This window comes from Pituophis catenifer, unplaced genomic scaffold, assembly GCF_029215685.1.
Source record: "Pituophis catenifer annectens isolate HBS135680 unplaced genomic scaffold, rPitCat1.0.hap2 SCAF_4, whole genome shotgun sequence".
In the NCBI taxonomy this organism is placed as follows: domain Eukaryota; kingdom Metazoa; phylum Chordata; class Lepidosauria; order Squamata; family Colubridae; genus Pituophis; species Pituophis catenifer.
In genome coordinates, this window is record NW_027256884.1 from 646406 (window position 1) to 661647 (window position 15242).

Here is a 15242-nt window from a genome sequence, read left to right on the forward strand (position 1 = left end):
GATTTAGCCTCCAGATCCTTTGTCATCTTGGCTGCTCCTCTCTGTACAAGAGTCTCTTCTGCTGCTGTCTTGTCTTGTTTTTTTCAGGCCACGATCCATGGTGTGACTGTTTGCCAGTTTCCGTGGGCTCCGGTTCATTTCACATTGTTTCTGACTTTTCAGGTCCCTGCCTGGCTGGGATTTTTACCTGGAAAGTGCAGCTGCTGACTGGTTGGCTGAGCTCCTCTGCCCATTTGGGTGAAACGCTTGTGCCCACTCCGTATCCAGCGAGGCACTCCCGTCTCCTCACCACCCTAAAGGTACCTCTTGCCAGTAAGCCGGATCAAGTTCCATACAGTACTGTATATTGATCTGAACAACAAAATGTGAGTCTTTAATCATCCTTGAAGAACGCTCTGGCCTGCCTTATTGGCTCGTCCCGATGCCTCACTGGATTGCTAAGCAACAGCTCTGCGGGATGTTTCATAAGTATTTATAATCTCCAGCATGTGATTTATTTATTTTTCCCTCCCTTGAGGAGAAGGAAGAGAGCCTAGGCTTCCACCAGTTCATTTCATGCCGCTTCCACCCAAGTAATTAACACGGAGATGTTTTTTCCACAGGCTGAATTGTGGTTATGTGAGAAATACGCAGATCTGTATTAACCCGGGAAGACAAGCAGCCAGGCCCCCTTAGAAGCTTCTTTACCCATATTTTCCACATCTGTGGGGGTGCAAACTCCCAACATCTGCTTTTATTCAATGACCAAGGGGACGATCCAGCCTTCCTGAATTATTGCATTTTATTATTATTTATTTATTAGTTTGATTATTGTATTTATTTGTTTTATTGATCAAATAAATTGGCCACCCACCTTACCACAGGGTAACTCTGGACACCTTGCAACATTAAAAGATAAAACTCTAGAAATAGAATACTACAAAGCTGTAAAAATTACATAATGCAATAGCTAAAAGATGGGGAGGAAGGGAGTCGGATGAGTGGGGGGGGAGGCAGGATATGATATTAATGTATCAACTACCCCAAATCTGAAGCGCCCCCCCCCCCCCGAGCCCAGTCTTTAGGCTGTTGCTGCCTTGCAGTTTTGTAAGGAAGGAAAGAAAAATGTCTGAATTGTTCCTGATCAGTTTCCCTTAAGTGTGTTTGCTAGAGGGTCATAAATGAAGAGAAGGAATACAGCGCTGACCATTCAACTTGAGGATTTTATTTAATTTATTTATATAGCTGCCCCACTCGTGGAAATGACAAGGAATCATCTCCGTCAACCCAGCTGGCAGAGGCTTACTGTACCGACAACTGAGCTGTGAAAGAGTTGTAGACCTCCTTCCTTGCTGCTCGCTTGATGCTTTCCTGGTTTAGCAAAACTCCACACCCAAGGAACTTCCTGGGAAAGCTATTGGACACGCTCCCCAATTGACCAGAGTTGGAAAGAGAGTGTTGTGTGTGTTTGTGTTGTCTAGGAAAAACTCTTAAAAGATTTGTTTGGATTTTTTCAAAAAATTTTGGATGGGGGGAAATGCCAATGTCAACCCACACGGGCCCTGAGCTCCTTGTACCCGTTACTGAAGAACGGATCTGGCCCCAGGCCTTGAAGGAACATCCACAGGAAAGCAGCTGGGGACAAAGGCTCCCTCTGTCTTGAGACTTTTCTTCCTTCCTTCCTGGCTTGAAGTTCTCAGTTCGTAGTCCATCATTCTTCAGAGTGAAGTAGCTCCATCAGCCACTCCCCCGCAGAAGAACAAGAGGCTTTGTTTGTGGCCTGCCATCCTGCCTGCCTCCCTTATACCCCTGTGTCAGGAAGACCCATCTCCCCTGTTCTGCTCACCCTGCTGCAAGACCCTCAGGTGCGGAGACCCTGAGGCTGGAGCCCAAGCCATCATCCCCACAACCCTGCCTTAACTGCTCCTGGTTGGGAAGGTCAGGAGGACAGGCATGATGGGGCAAACCTAGCTCTGGGTTCTTTCCATGCGCCTGGCTGCCTTCCATACTTTTTTTGACCATATCCTGGAAATTCTCTGTCTAAAGCAGGGCTCGGCTGCTGGGAGTTCGGGGGGGGGGTTGGGGTTGGGAGAACCTCTAGCTAAGATTCTGTGCAGTTTGGAGAACCCCAAATCCCACTCCTGGCTGGCCCCGCCCACCCCTCCCCACCTCTCCCAGGAGTCCCCACGCAGCCCGTTTTGGATGCAGATAAGTGCAGGGCATGCACGGAGGCTCAGGGAAGGTGAAAAACACGCCTACCGGAAGTTTGGGAAGAGGGTCCAGGCCTCCAGAGCCTGGGGAGGCTGTTTTCACCCTCCCGGAGGCTCGAGGAAAGCCTCCGGAGGGCAAAAATGCACACACACACACACACACACACACACACACACACACACACCACACACACACAGTGGTGCAGGAGGTCAATTAGGCCACACCCACCCAGCAACCAAGTAGAGAACTCCTTGCTAAAATTTTTGAAGCCCAGCCCTGGTTTAAAGGTTCAGCAGGCATGGGAGCCATTTTGAGGTTGATGTAAGTGTAGTTTCAGAATACAAAATACAGAATAACAGAGTTGGAAGGGACTGTGGAGACTAGTAGTTTTCAGTTTGCCTCAAGAAGTGATCTAGAGCCATCCAGTTTCTCTTCAGACAAGAAGATGCAGAGTTGGAAGGGACCTTGGAGGTCTTCTAGTCCAACCCACCGCCCAAACAGGAGACCCTGCACCATTCCGGACAAATGGCTGTCCAGTCTTTTCTTGAAGGCCTCCAGTGTTGGAGCACCCACAGCTTCTGAAGGCAACCCATCCCAATGTTAAATGTTCTCACCATCAGGAAATTTCTCCTTCATTCTAGGTTGAATCTCTCTTGAATGATCTCCCACCAGTGGCTTCTTGTACTTCTTGTGCTTGTAGTTCTCTCATAATCTGAAGGATAATGGGGCTACTTTCCCATAGCAAGGAAGTTATCTTAGCGTGACAACCATCCGCCCTATTTAGAAATGACTCAGGAAGGAAAGATCTGGGATTTGGAATGACCTTCACAGTCCCAGAACTTGAATATTATTCAAATAGGGATCTCTTGAATTTGTAAAGTATTATGCAGAGTCCTAAGAGTATTTTTGAGCTAGAATTATTCTGCAAAATAGAGTGGGGAAAAGCTCCAAAAACAATGACGAAACACCGTTAGCTAGCTACAAGAAGAACATTTGGAAGCTGTTATTTCCACCAAGCTATAAAAATACTGACTGGAAGGTTGTCCACATTTTTGCACCTGCCACATAATTATTTTCTTAATTGGAATCTGAAAATAATGCCATCTAAGTAGTAAGCAGGCGTTCCCATTTGCAGAAAAATCTAACTTTCTAGCACATGGTGGTTGAGTCAACGTCCACTTACTTATAAATTCGCTGAAACAAAACAAAAATGAACATGGCTGCTTAAATCTTCGCATGCACTGTAGATTTCCAGCATATACCATTGGCATAGAAATCTCCCCCACCCTATCACCGGGCTTTTTCAAAGTCTGGTCCCTGGACCCTCAATTGGAAGGATTAGCAAAGCCACCACTTGAAACCCCAGTTACCTTCACCTGCCATCCAGAGGCTCATAGACCCTGGGACATCTGCTTCCTTCTGACCATAGTTTGTTCGTAGTAAAATTAGCTGGCCGAGTAAACTCGTAGGAAGCCTTTGTGTAAAGATGAGGGCGAGGAGAGCTGTGACACACCTGTAGGTGTCTGGATGATTTGCAGTAGAGGTCTGTAGAGCTTCTCCGTCGTCCAGGTCCTGGTTGTCCTAAAGGTACTTTTTCAGGAGACAACTGGACTTTCTTGTTTGCGGTAGAAGGTTACAGATTTCGAACTCCCGAACGACCTTACAACAGAAGACAATTATGTTAATCTGCTCTAATAAGGAAAGTTTAGAATGCAGAATGAAGAATGCAAAACACAGAATGAAGAAGGAATTTTGCCCAGAAGGTTGCAAGTTCCTTTCAGTTTTAGTATTCAGAACAAACACAAGGATTCAGCATTCTTAGTTTGTTTGTTTTATTTATTTATAAAATTTGATACCCGCATTTCATTTCCATCATAGTAATCCAAAGACATAGGTTGTGTTTGTGTAACACACTCACCCATGGTTAACACAATCCCGTTTTCTGGATTCATGGGAAACACACGGAACCACCAGCTAACGAAACAGGTCGAGTTCCCCAAACAAACAAGGCTAAAATGAGATCGGCTAGTCTGCAGTTTAGGAAGTCACAGCCAGAGCATAGAGAGACTCCGGCTGGCACATCTGATGGAAAAACATAACTGATCCTGCAAATCTGGTCAGCGCACCCCCATTGTATCCTGAAATACAAAGACATCCCCACCTTAACATAAAACCATGAAGCCTGGGTGTTGCAGGCAGAGAAAATACACAGGAAAATGCACAAGAAGCTGGCAAAATACGTTGGGGCTGTAGAAGAAGAGCAGAAGGGAGCAGGCTGGGCAAAGAGGGTGGAGGAGATGGGTGCCCAGTTGGAGCTACAGGCCGTCTGACTAAACCTGGAGCCAAAGCAGTAGCTCAGAGGGCAAAAACATACTTCCCACAGATTAATCTGAATAAACCACAATTGAGTGTATGTGCATGTACTGTAAATACACACACGCAGACACACAATTTAACCCAATGGGTTGAATTTTGCAGGACATCAGATCCTGCCCTGTCCCGCTCAGACCTCTCTTCTCTCCGATGGCCAATGCTTGGGCCAGCCTTTCCTCTGATCTAGCTAGTACAGGTAGTCCTCAACTTACAACTACAATCAGGACCAGAACTTCCATCCCTAAGCAATTGAACCATTAAGTGAGTCAAGCCTAATTTTACGGCCTTTTCACCACAGTTGCTAAGTGAATTGCCATGCTTGTTATGAGAATCCAGCTTCTCCCATTGACTCAGCTTGTCAGAGGCCAGCTGGGAAGGTCACAATAGCCTTCACACATGAAGCCAGGAAGATGCAACTGTCAACAATACATATTGGTTGTCAAATGCCCAGATGGTGGCTGTGGGGATGCTGAGACCGTCATAAGTGCGAGAACCAGTCATAAGACACTTTTGCAGTGCCCTCATGACTTTGAATGGTTGCTAAAGAAACGATTTGTAAGTCAAGGATTACCTCTACTGAAACCGGAAGCTTAGTCAATGCTCTGCAAACGTGGCTGGGGGAACAGTTGCATGAATTCACAGGTGGCCACTTCAGGAACCATTTTCAGGTATCTAATCAATCATTTTTCATTGTGGTCTTTGAACCTGATGGGGCATCATACAAGCTGTGAAAACCCTTTTTCGAAAGGAAGGATCTTGAATGGATTAAAAACTAAGCCTAGAATTTCAATGAAAGTAGAATATTATGTCCTGGTTGTAGGATATACCGGTAATGTTGTTATCGACCACAAAAGAATATCCCTTTTAACAACATGTTTATTTTGAAAAGTCTTGACAGGAGTCTGGAGAGCGCTTCCTTGGAACCTAGAACATTAAGGCATTGGTTGATCATTCTAAAAAAAAAAAAGGGGGGGGTCAGTTTTGGGGGGAAAGAGTCCTACTAACCACCTACATCAAGGCCATAAAGCAGAATGTCTGGGGGAGACGGCAGACCCTGCAAAAAGGGAGGTGGGTGATTCTTTGGAAGAAGATAAAAGGTCCGATATGAAGATATTGTTATGGAAGCGAGCACGCTCTCAAACTTCAATACCAAAATAATTGTAACAAGGAAGAGAATCTGCAGTGAGGAAGTATTCTTAGGAGGAAAACTTTTGCACACATATTGTCAACACAAGGAATGAACTTCACATCAGTACCAGATTTAATATGGTGGGCGAAGATTAAGGAAAACTTTCACGACATGGTGAGAAGTGGAAAAACAGCCAACGGGATACCAGTTTGATGTTAAAAACGAGAAGGAGCCTCCTTGCGATTCAAGAAACTGAAGAGATCCTCCCAAGCTCTGAATGGGAAAAGAGACAGGAACAAGGCTTTTCTTGGAGACCAAGTCCCGATAATCTCCATGGGGCGATTAGTATCTCCTCATTATGGATGTGCAAGAGAGCAGAGAGCAGTTCGCTTTGGAGCCGTCATTTCCAAAAAGAAACGTGTGCTCAGTCTAGAATAGGTGCAGAGTGAAGTAGAGTTTGACTGTTTGGAGTTCAGACCAAGTGACCTTATTCTGGGAACAAACCTTTCTAGGGAAGGGGCGATAACACTGGAAGAAGCCATGGACATTGATTGAGAGGGCAGCTGAGAAGATTAAGAAGGAAAAGACTGGGAAGTTCGTGGCAGGAGGGTGATGGGAGATTCTGAGCGAGAGATGGAAAGAGGCTGGGGTCAAAGGTCACTAGCCCGACCCTGCACCCCCTTCAGATTAGTCTGAAATCCCTTCGGACGGCCTGGGTGAATTCAATGGGGGGAACCATGGAAATGGTGCAGCCAGGGAGTGTCATATTAAACATCATTATGGGTAAGGATTGTAAATCAGCCAAAGCAGGTGGGTTTTGCAGTAGAGAAGACACTGTCATTGTTTGTGAAGTTAAGGGTAGGTTTTCCAAACCAGAAACTACCAAGGCTTCTGCGGAAGACCCCCAACCACCAAAGTGAGGGTGGTCTATGAGAAGGTGAAAATTTTCCATGGCCCCTGTGCAATGAGCTATCCTGTTGAAATATGGCATAACAACTTTTTGATGAGAAGAGGTGAAAGGACAGATAATCTGAAGAGGAAGATCTGCATAACTGGAGACAAAAGTACTGGAGATTGCCTACAAAGGGCAGAAGTACGAAAAAGAGGGAGAGCTTTGGCCTTGAGAAGGACCAGACCACCAGCAGCCCCCTGAGTCACCTCAACACCATCAGAACATCTCAAATGCCAAGCCCGGATATAAACATCCGGCGTTGACGAGTCTTTGAGCGATTGGGGGGAGGTTGGGAAAGGGATGAAAACAACACAGACCTAAACAATCCCAAGATAGTGAGTCAGTTGACAGCTTATCTCCTGAACGGCTGTTTAGCCCAGTGAAGAGAACTCTGGGAACTCAGAGCGGTGGCATCAGGTCACACGTAGGCAAGCCGAAGGCCCCCTTCAGACCCAGAACCTTGTATTGGGATTGCCTGGCGGATGCATCCAGATATGGTGCTTTGCAACAGCCATCCTTCTGCTTTCTCTCGCTTTGCTCAAGGGCTGGGCCATCCTCAGAGAGACGTCACTCACTTCTCAGGCTGCAGGGTGGCCTCGGTGGGGCCACAGAAGTGCCCCGAGGATGAGTCAGTCAACGCTGGCGATGTGAGCAAAGGCTCACGTGTCTGTCATCTAGACAGATTAGATAGGAGGACTGTTCATTAGTCATTGGGGAAAGCTTACTTCCAGGCTCCAGAGGTTTTCAGAAAAGGCCCTTTAAGGTAATGTTATGTCTCTCTTCCTGAAGGTGGAGAACAGACAAAAGGGGAGAACCCAAAAACAAAGCACAGAACTGAGAAGGAAAAGAAGATTAACACAACTGACTAAGGCAATACAGATGAAAGCCACCGAGGGCCTGCAGTGACCACAGTGGGTTGGAGGATAAGAAGACCTCGATCCAGAAAGGGAAGAAACTAAGCGCAAGAACAGCTGTGGACTTCAACTCCCAGAACTCCCCAGCCAGTCCACGCATTTTAAAAGTTGTCACGTTTGAGATACAACATCTCTAAAACATCCCTAAGTATCAAAGCCGGATGTGTCACGCACGGAGGCTGTGACCCAGGCCCATTTCTGCCTCTTTGGGAATGAAAGCAGGGGGTTATTTTTAAGAAGAGACTTTCATCACTGAAAACTCTTTCTCGAAGGCAGAAGGAAACACGCTTCAGAGCTCTGACGTGCCTGTCATTAAGCGTCAGTGAGAAACAGCCTTGGTGGGATAGAAAATCTCTTATGAAATATATTAACTTCGTACAGATAAATAAATAAAGAAATAACAACAATGGTTGGAGTAGAATAAGATGGTACTATACTGGCTTAAATACAAGCATCATTTTAAAGCCTATGCCCAGAAAATTTTAGGGTTTTTTTGGACATATTCAAACAACATACAAATAGGCTGTTCAATCTGAGCCATTGCTTATTTTCTGTATATATCAGAGATAGAGAGATTATTCCATATATGATTACATAGCATCATCATGTATGTGCACACGACTGCATGCACCTACGGCATATATTATAACCTCTCCAAAGCTAGAGATTGGCTTGTCATCCGACGATAACTGGTGTATGTAAAAGCAGAGAGAAGGCCCCTGCGAAGTCATTAGCTGCTTCACTAATAAACGAGGCGTTTTTTTGTACTGACATCTATTGAGAGGCTTGGATTTGCAGTAAACTTTTAGAATTCAAATTCTAATGTCCAATTTGTTCTAAAGAAGCTTGACTGGCCGTAATATAATCTATATATTTTTTAAAAAGCTGGGCTGGTAAATAATTAAATATACCCGCCACCTAGCCGTAGGAGAATCCATAAGGCCCAGCCTTGTTTGGTGAAGTTCAGCCGAGTCGTAACCTTGAGAGAAACGTTATCTAACCGCCATCAGAGAAGATCAGGCACATCCTGTATCAAGGAAGCAAAGCTAAAACTTGGATGACAGATTTAGCAAAATCCTGAGCGATCCAGTTTGGAAGAAGCTCAGATATGTCACACATTTTGACAGCAAAAGTTCTGGGAGCTGAAAGCTAGAAACCTTTGTGCTTCTTCTAATGATCGTAGGAGAAGGGTCCTGCGGGGTCTAGATTTGGAAATTGAAGAGGACAAAAGGCATCAAGCTAAACACAGGCTGAAAAGCTGTCTCAAGTATTTGGAAAACATTGCGACTGCCCCCCGTCCTGCAGCAGATCAGAAGGAGAGGAGAGGCTCTTATTTAAGGTATTCCCACTTTGTGAGATTCAAGCCACGGGCCCCATTTTCCACCTTGGGAGCAAGTGGTAGATAAGCCACTAATTTAAAGAAAAGCAAGAGTTGCTGAGACGGTCAGAAGCCCTCAGGAGCTCCTGAACTGCCCACCTGGCGTGACTAATGGAGCTTTTAGCCCATTTTCAGAGCACTTTTTCCAGGAGTCATTTCTGTGGGTGAAAGCACTTTCAGGCTCTTGGCCTCTGGGTGACCCCTCTGGGCGAGTCACTTCCAAAGAGGAGCTTTGCAGCAGGCAAGTCACATTTCCAGACTTGCACAGGAACCCCAGAAGTGAATGCACACACGGGTGGAGACAGCCGGAAATGGCGTCCAAAGTTGTCGTGTGTGAGATACGGATGATTTGAAGACGGGCTTCATGAGGAGCCTCCCTTATGAAATACCTTTTCCAAAACATTTGCATGGTTTTTGTAAATTGGTGCATCTTATGAAGCCTATAAAAAGGACACAAACAAAATACTCCAAGAATACAACTGCTTGGTTCTATAGGCCAAAACAGAAACGTATCTCTCTGCAGGATGATTTTGGAATTATGCAGCTGAGGAGAGCCGTAAGCAGAAACTCAGTGGAGGCTGCATAAGAGCTTTGGCTTTCTAAATTACATTTCTATAATGCAATAAATTCCAGGAAGAAATCAATTAGGAGATTAAGTATTGATTAATTAAACAATTAAGTGTTTTGTGGATGTGATAAAGCAGAGAGGTCCATAGGAAAGGGGCCAAGGAAGCCAAGATAGGTGGTCTCAACCATGAGATCAAAGCTCGGCCCCTTTTCTCCATCTGCTGCAACACCCATGGTGGCTCTTTGATTGAAGGATCGTGGCTGCTTTGATTGACAGTCCCCCACCCTGCAGGCAGCCACCTCTGTGATAAAGGCTTCAGTGCCAGAACTCCTTGCCCCGTTGCTCCAAGCCAAAATTTTAAAAAACCCCAAACACCTTCCTTACTCATAGCAGAAATCCAAGTTTAAGAGAGATCATTTCACAAAACTGGCCACAATGAAATCATCCTCACAAATAGCAGCTTTGCTGTCATTTTGGTTAGGGGGATATTTCCAAGCAAAAGCTGGAGAAATGAGGCAGCAAAAAAGCCTGCAATACACAGAAATCTGGGGGGAAATCCAGATATTTGGCTCCAGGAGAAGGCTCAGAATCAGCCCCATTCAGTCAGACCTGGTTATACTGGCAGCTGCCTCTGCTCCCCATCGGCCCAGGAATTGGTGCCAGGCCTCACATCAAGTTCTTTTGAAAAGACCAGCCCAAGACACCTACAGCATTGGGGGTCTATAATTCCCCCCCCCCAAAAAAAAATATCTGCAGCATTTGCAGGAGAAACCTGCCTGTTATAAAGTCAGTCATAGGAAGGCAGACATCTATAATACATGAAAAATATTGCCCCTTGAAGACGTGGCGTTGCTGATGCCAGGAAGAGTCATAGATCAGTGTGCAGCTGGCTGGAAACAGGCCCACTGAACGTGGCGTAATTGATTTGTTTGTGAGGTAGGAGGCACAGAATCACACCACAAGTCTTTAAGCTGCTATTTAAGCTGCTATTGGTTGTGCTAGCTCTCTCAACTGGGAAAAAGGTTTGGTAAATCGGTATAGCTCTGTACAGGCATCACTGCTACATCCTTTTCAAAAACATAATACCTATTTTTTTTTTTAAATCAGGTTGAAGATGAAAGCATACGCAGATGGAGCTAGATAAGTCCCTGGAGGATTGCATTTCTCTGCACTTAGCATATTCTCTCAATAGCTGTAAAATGCTCTAAACTCCCATCTCCACCCCATCACAATCTGGGGCCTCTTCCTTCGGCTGATGAAGATTTGATGGAAACTTTGTTTCCTGCATCCTGCATCTCTTTTCCCCTCCAAGGTAAAACCACCTAATAGAATATGGTTCCCTCTAGATTTATACTGAAATGTGTGTTTCCCATTATTCCTAGATGGATGATACGACCACTCTTTGAACGTGACACAATCCCCTCCCGGCATCTTCTGCTTTCAGGTTATTACCACCCGTGTCCGTTAGAATCATGTTTTCTATGTAAAAACACCACCTCCTCATGTGTCCCATCCATCGTTCAAGCTCTCCTCTCCTCTTTAACAGACATTCATCAGGCTTCCGTCTTCCGTAAGGCCTTCACTGCAGAGATTTAGTGCTTCTTCCCTGATGGTCGAAAAGCAAGGTGAGACCTTACAGGAGAAGCCCAGAAAAAGAGGTCAAGGATGTTTTCTGTCAGCCCTTTGCTGAGGTACTGTAATTTAAAGGGAGTGGACAGACGATACAACGAGCTGGACAAGAGATCCCTTGCTCTTTGACTAACTGCATGAATGAATTAGGCAGAAGCTGGGTAAGCAACACTTCAAGACTCATGTATTTTCAGAAGCTTGCTCCCATATGCAATTGTAAAAAGGTTATCATACAATGACAGTTCAGTGAAGGTCTTGCAGAGTACACTTCCCTGTCTGGTGTTGGGTCACCCAGCTACGAAAGAGGAAATCTCCACCGGTACGAGCATTAAACCATCGCATTCTTAAAGTGCCTCAATAAAAATCCATCACAGTCCACAGAGGTCATGTATCACTTTCATCGTTCAGTTCATTAGGCTATATAGAACTATTAATTCTCCAGAAACCATTTAGTGCAAAGATAACAGAAGAACACAAAAGGAAAAAAAATCAAAAGGCACAAGCAGTTCCTCCCTTTTCCTTTTTTCCCTAACACTTTATAATATTCATCTGGGTTACGCAGTTTAATGTAATCACCAAAAACAGCTATAAAATATCGTACCAATTTCTGTACACTATACACCTCTATCCTACATCCCCCCACCCAACGGCACACATTTGAAGAGCTTCAAGAGAAATGTACAGCATAGAATTTTTCTTTTTTTAAAAAAAATACATTCTACATCAAGACACGCACACACACTCGGTTCCAATAAGTACATTCTGTTCATCAAGTCAGTCTTTAGTCCTGATCAGGGGTTTTATTGCTGGGACACAGTTTGGTCTGGCCATTTTGAGCTCATGGCACCGTCTGAGGCAGGAAGGCAGTCACCGTTGAAGCAGGAAACCGTGTTCTGTGACCCGTCTTTCTCCCTTTATTTGGTCATCAGCCTGAAGAGCCTCGTCGTCCAAGTTGCTGCACGCTTGAGACGGGGAGGGGGGGCGGGGGAAGCAACGAGGAAGCCCCTCTCCCATCACCGGTGCCCTTCCTGGGTAAGGATGGAGCTACGGCTGGTCTTCAGGAAGCTCAGCCACGGGGAAGGGGCTGCACTGCAGGCTCCTCACCACGGGCCCTGAAGTGAGGAAAATTCAGGGCGGCCTTTCCTATCTTTCCACCCATTCCTCATTTTGAGACCAGAGCAAGATACAAAGAGCCTCCCTGTCACCGAATAGAAACGCAGCTTCTCTCCTCCATTGACAGGCCAAAGGAGTGACTTGGCGAGGGTCTTTCTACTCTCATCTACTCCCCTCAGCTTCATCCATCTCTGGGACCTTCTCCCTCCCATCGGGTGGGGGGGCCCAATTTCTATCCCAATTTTTTCAACCGGAGGAAATGTTAAATGAGAGCTGCTTTTATCAAGCTCAGCCCTCCAGCTTCCTTCTCCCCGCAGAATAAAGGCAACCAGAAATCTTCTGAGCTTTTCTGAACCTATTGCCTTTTAAACCCCAAAGCTGCCTGGCTTCTATTCGGATGTCATTAATGCAGAAGCTGCCATTTCTTGAAATAGAGGTTGGTATTTCAAGGCTGAAGAAGCTGCAACCTCGGGTTTTTTCGTGCTGGGCTCCAACAGACAGCATGCCATATCTCGGGTGCGTTGCATTGCTTTTTGCACGGAGCTGTACAACTCACAAATGTGTCATCGTTAAAGCAGCAGTGACGTTGTACGTCAGCTCTTCTATATTTGTTATCCCACTAGCAAGTATTAACTGATTCAAGTCTTTGCTTTCCTGGCCTCCTTCAGCTGAAACCGGCAACTCCATCTCTCTCTCTCTCTCTCTCTCTCTCTTTTGCATATTGCTTTTTCTCAAGCGTTCAGATTTGGTGCACATTATTAGCGTACAGGTGTGTTGCCATAGAAACAGAAGTCTCCATTTTGCCTCTGGGAAACCAGTCCACAAAAGCAAAGAGTTTGGATCGTTTAAGCGAATGTAATAAACAAAACTCTTCAATAAAGGAAAATTAACACTCTGGATGGAGATATCTGGCAGGGGACCTCAAAGTCTATCTACATTCGCATATTTGATATTTCTGTAATTTACATATATTACATTGGGCTCAGGGCTCGTATTTGCTGGCTTAGGAAGAAAACGAGGATAAAGGACCAAGTCCTGGGTGTGAGATGCACCAATATTCTTGAGAATTTGGGCAGCAGGGAGGTACATCCAGAAAGTGCATTATTATTATTATTATTATTAGTGCCTACTTGATAGTGTGTTTGAATGCATGCAAATATTTCCTCTTCATGCATTATAGCAAGCAGGATTTTCACATTTTCTTTCAGCATGATTAACCGGTATTATATCACGAGAACGTGAATGCATACTACTAAAATACGGAGAAATGCATTCACATAAAACTTTTGCACTGAGCTGTATCATGAAGTATCGCTTTTTTTAATACTTGGGGGGAGGGGGGGAAAGGAGATTATTATTATTATTTATGACACACGTCAGACAAGCAGCCTTGTTATGCATTGACATTTCTGTGCTTATGTAGGTTAACCGGGGCAAGACTGGGAGAGTGAGCGTGTCCATCCTGACCTTGACCCAGGTCAGGCCAAGGGCAGGTCCACCAGACCTCCAGCATTAGCGCCGCCATCGCCCTACAAGCATTTCAGAGAAGGAGAAGGGCCCTTCACTTGTACAAGGACTGGTACAAAGCCAATGAAGAACGTGAAATGAAGAGATGGCAAAGAAACCATGACACAAACCCCCACAAAACGTTGGCCAGGAGGTTCTGGGGAGGGCCGCCATGAAGATGAGGCTCCCTCACTCTTCACGCAGCTGCAGGCAATAGCGGTGGTAGCGAAGCTGGAAGAACATTTGCTCTAGAATCGAATGGGTCATTCCAGGCAGAGAGTAGTGTTCCACCACCCCAACATGCTTGAAGCCTAAGGACTCATACAACTTGTGGGCTGCCACCTTCACCGCCGTGGTCCCCAGCACCACAGCAGAGTAGTTATTGACCACGGCAAACTCCAGCACTTTCCGACCCAGAGCTTTAGCGATCCCTTTACCACGGTATTTAGAGTCCACGGACATGCGGCGCAATTCCACCGTGTTGTCCTCCTCGTTGCCTCGGGCCGCCACGATGCCCACCACGTTGCCATTTAACACGGCCACCCAGAAGCAGGAACCTGTTGGCACAAAGCAGAGGGTGAATGGGATCCTTCTCCAGAGACATTTCGCCTCTTATGCTTTTAAACATCATCAACACACAGGAAGCACCCGATGCAAGGTCTCCTTAGAAACCGCAATTAGCCCAAAATGATCATGTCAGATGCCTTCCTATAACGTTTCTTGCACTACATCCAAAACATAATTTTCTGTTTCATTACATATTGTCTAAATATTGGAAGCGTTGAGTAATGAAAATGAATTATGTTTTGTGAGCTTTGCCATCTGTGAAAAAGGAGTTTGTGAACGTCTGTCTTAATTCGCCGAGTACTACACTCCTGGGAAGCAGCACCGAAGCTCCTGCGGAGGAAATGGGCCGGTTCTCCGTGGTTTGGTACCTGCCCTTTCAAAAAGCTCCAGTGGATCACCTGCCTCATGAAGTCTGGGTGAAGCAGCCCATGAAGAGGGCCTCTTAACGTCACCCAGAGATTTGCTGCTTGCCACAGGACGGCTTACAGCTTAGAACTTCAAAGGAGCCCTTGCTGCCCCCCTCAGCGCTCCGTCTCTTCCCAGCCTGATATCAGTTTGCATGATTATGGGCAAGTTCCAGTCTCCGCAAAATTTGTTGGCGACATTATTCTGTCCTTTATTTTTTTCCTGAAGGCTTTTAAACATCTGTGAGGACCCATTGAACTGCAACCAATCCCATTTTGGTTACAAAGACTTTGGGTCTTTGGGAACGAAGAGGGTTGCGTGATGGGAGCACCAGCCTTTTGGAGGTTGGCAGCCATGTGCTGGCATGCCCAGCACCACATTCCGAAATAGACACAGGCAGGACAAGTGGGAGGAGGCAGAGCAACGCGGACAAGGAAATCGTTAATAGTTTGGATTATGGATATGCATCATGTATTACTGAAGAGATGTGGTGGCTCAGTGGTTAGAACGCAGCACTG

The 15242-nt window shown here is 45.7% G+C and overlaps 1 protein-coding gene across 2 annotated transcripts in view; it reads right to left on the reverse strand.

The window, feature by feature from the left end:
• Positions 1-11251: 11251 nt before the first annotated feature.
• The window catches only part of NAT8L (N-acetyltransferase 8 like), a 38110-nt gene continuing 34119 nt past the window's right edge, over positions 11252-15242 (reverse strand). For both annotated transcript variants that reach the window (XM_070943472.1, XM_070943474.1), the window contains one exon: positions 11252-14309. In XM_070943472.1, the coding sequence (XP_070799573.1) occupies positions 13942-14309 (368 nt within the window). In that variant the 3' untranslated portion in view covers positions 11252-13941. The remainder of the gene's footprint in view (positions 14310-15242) is intronic.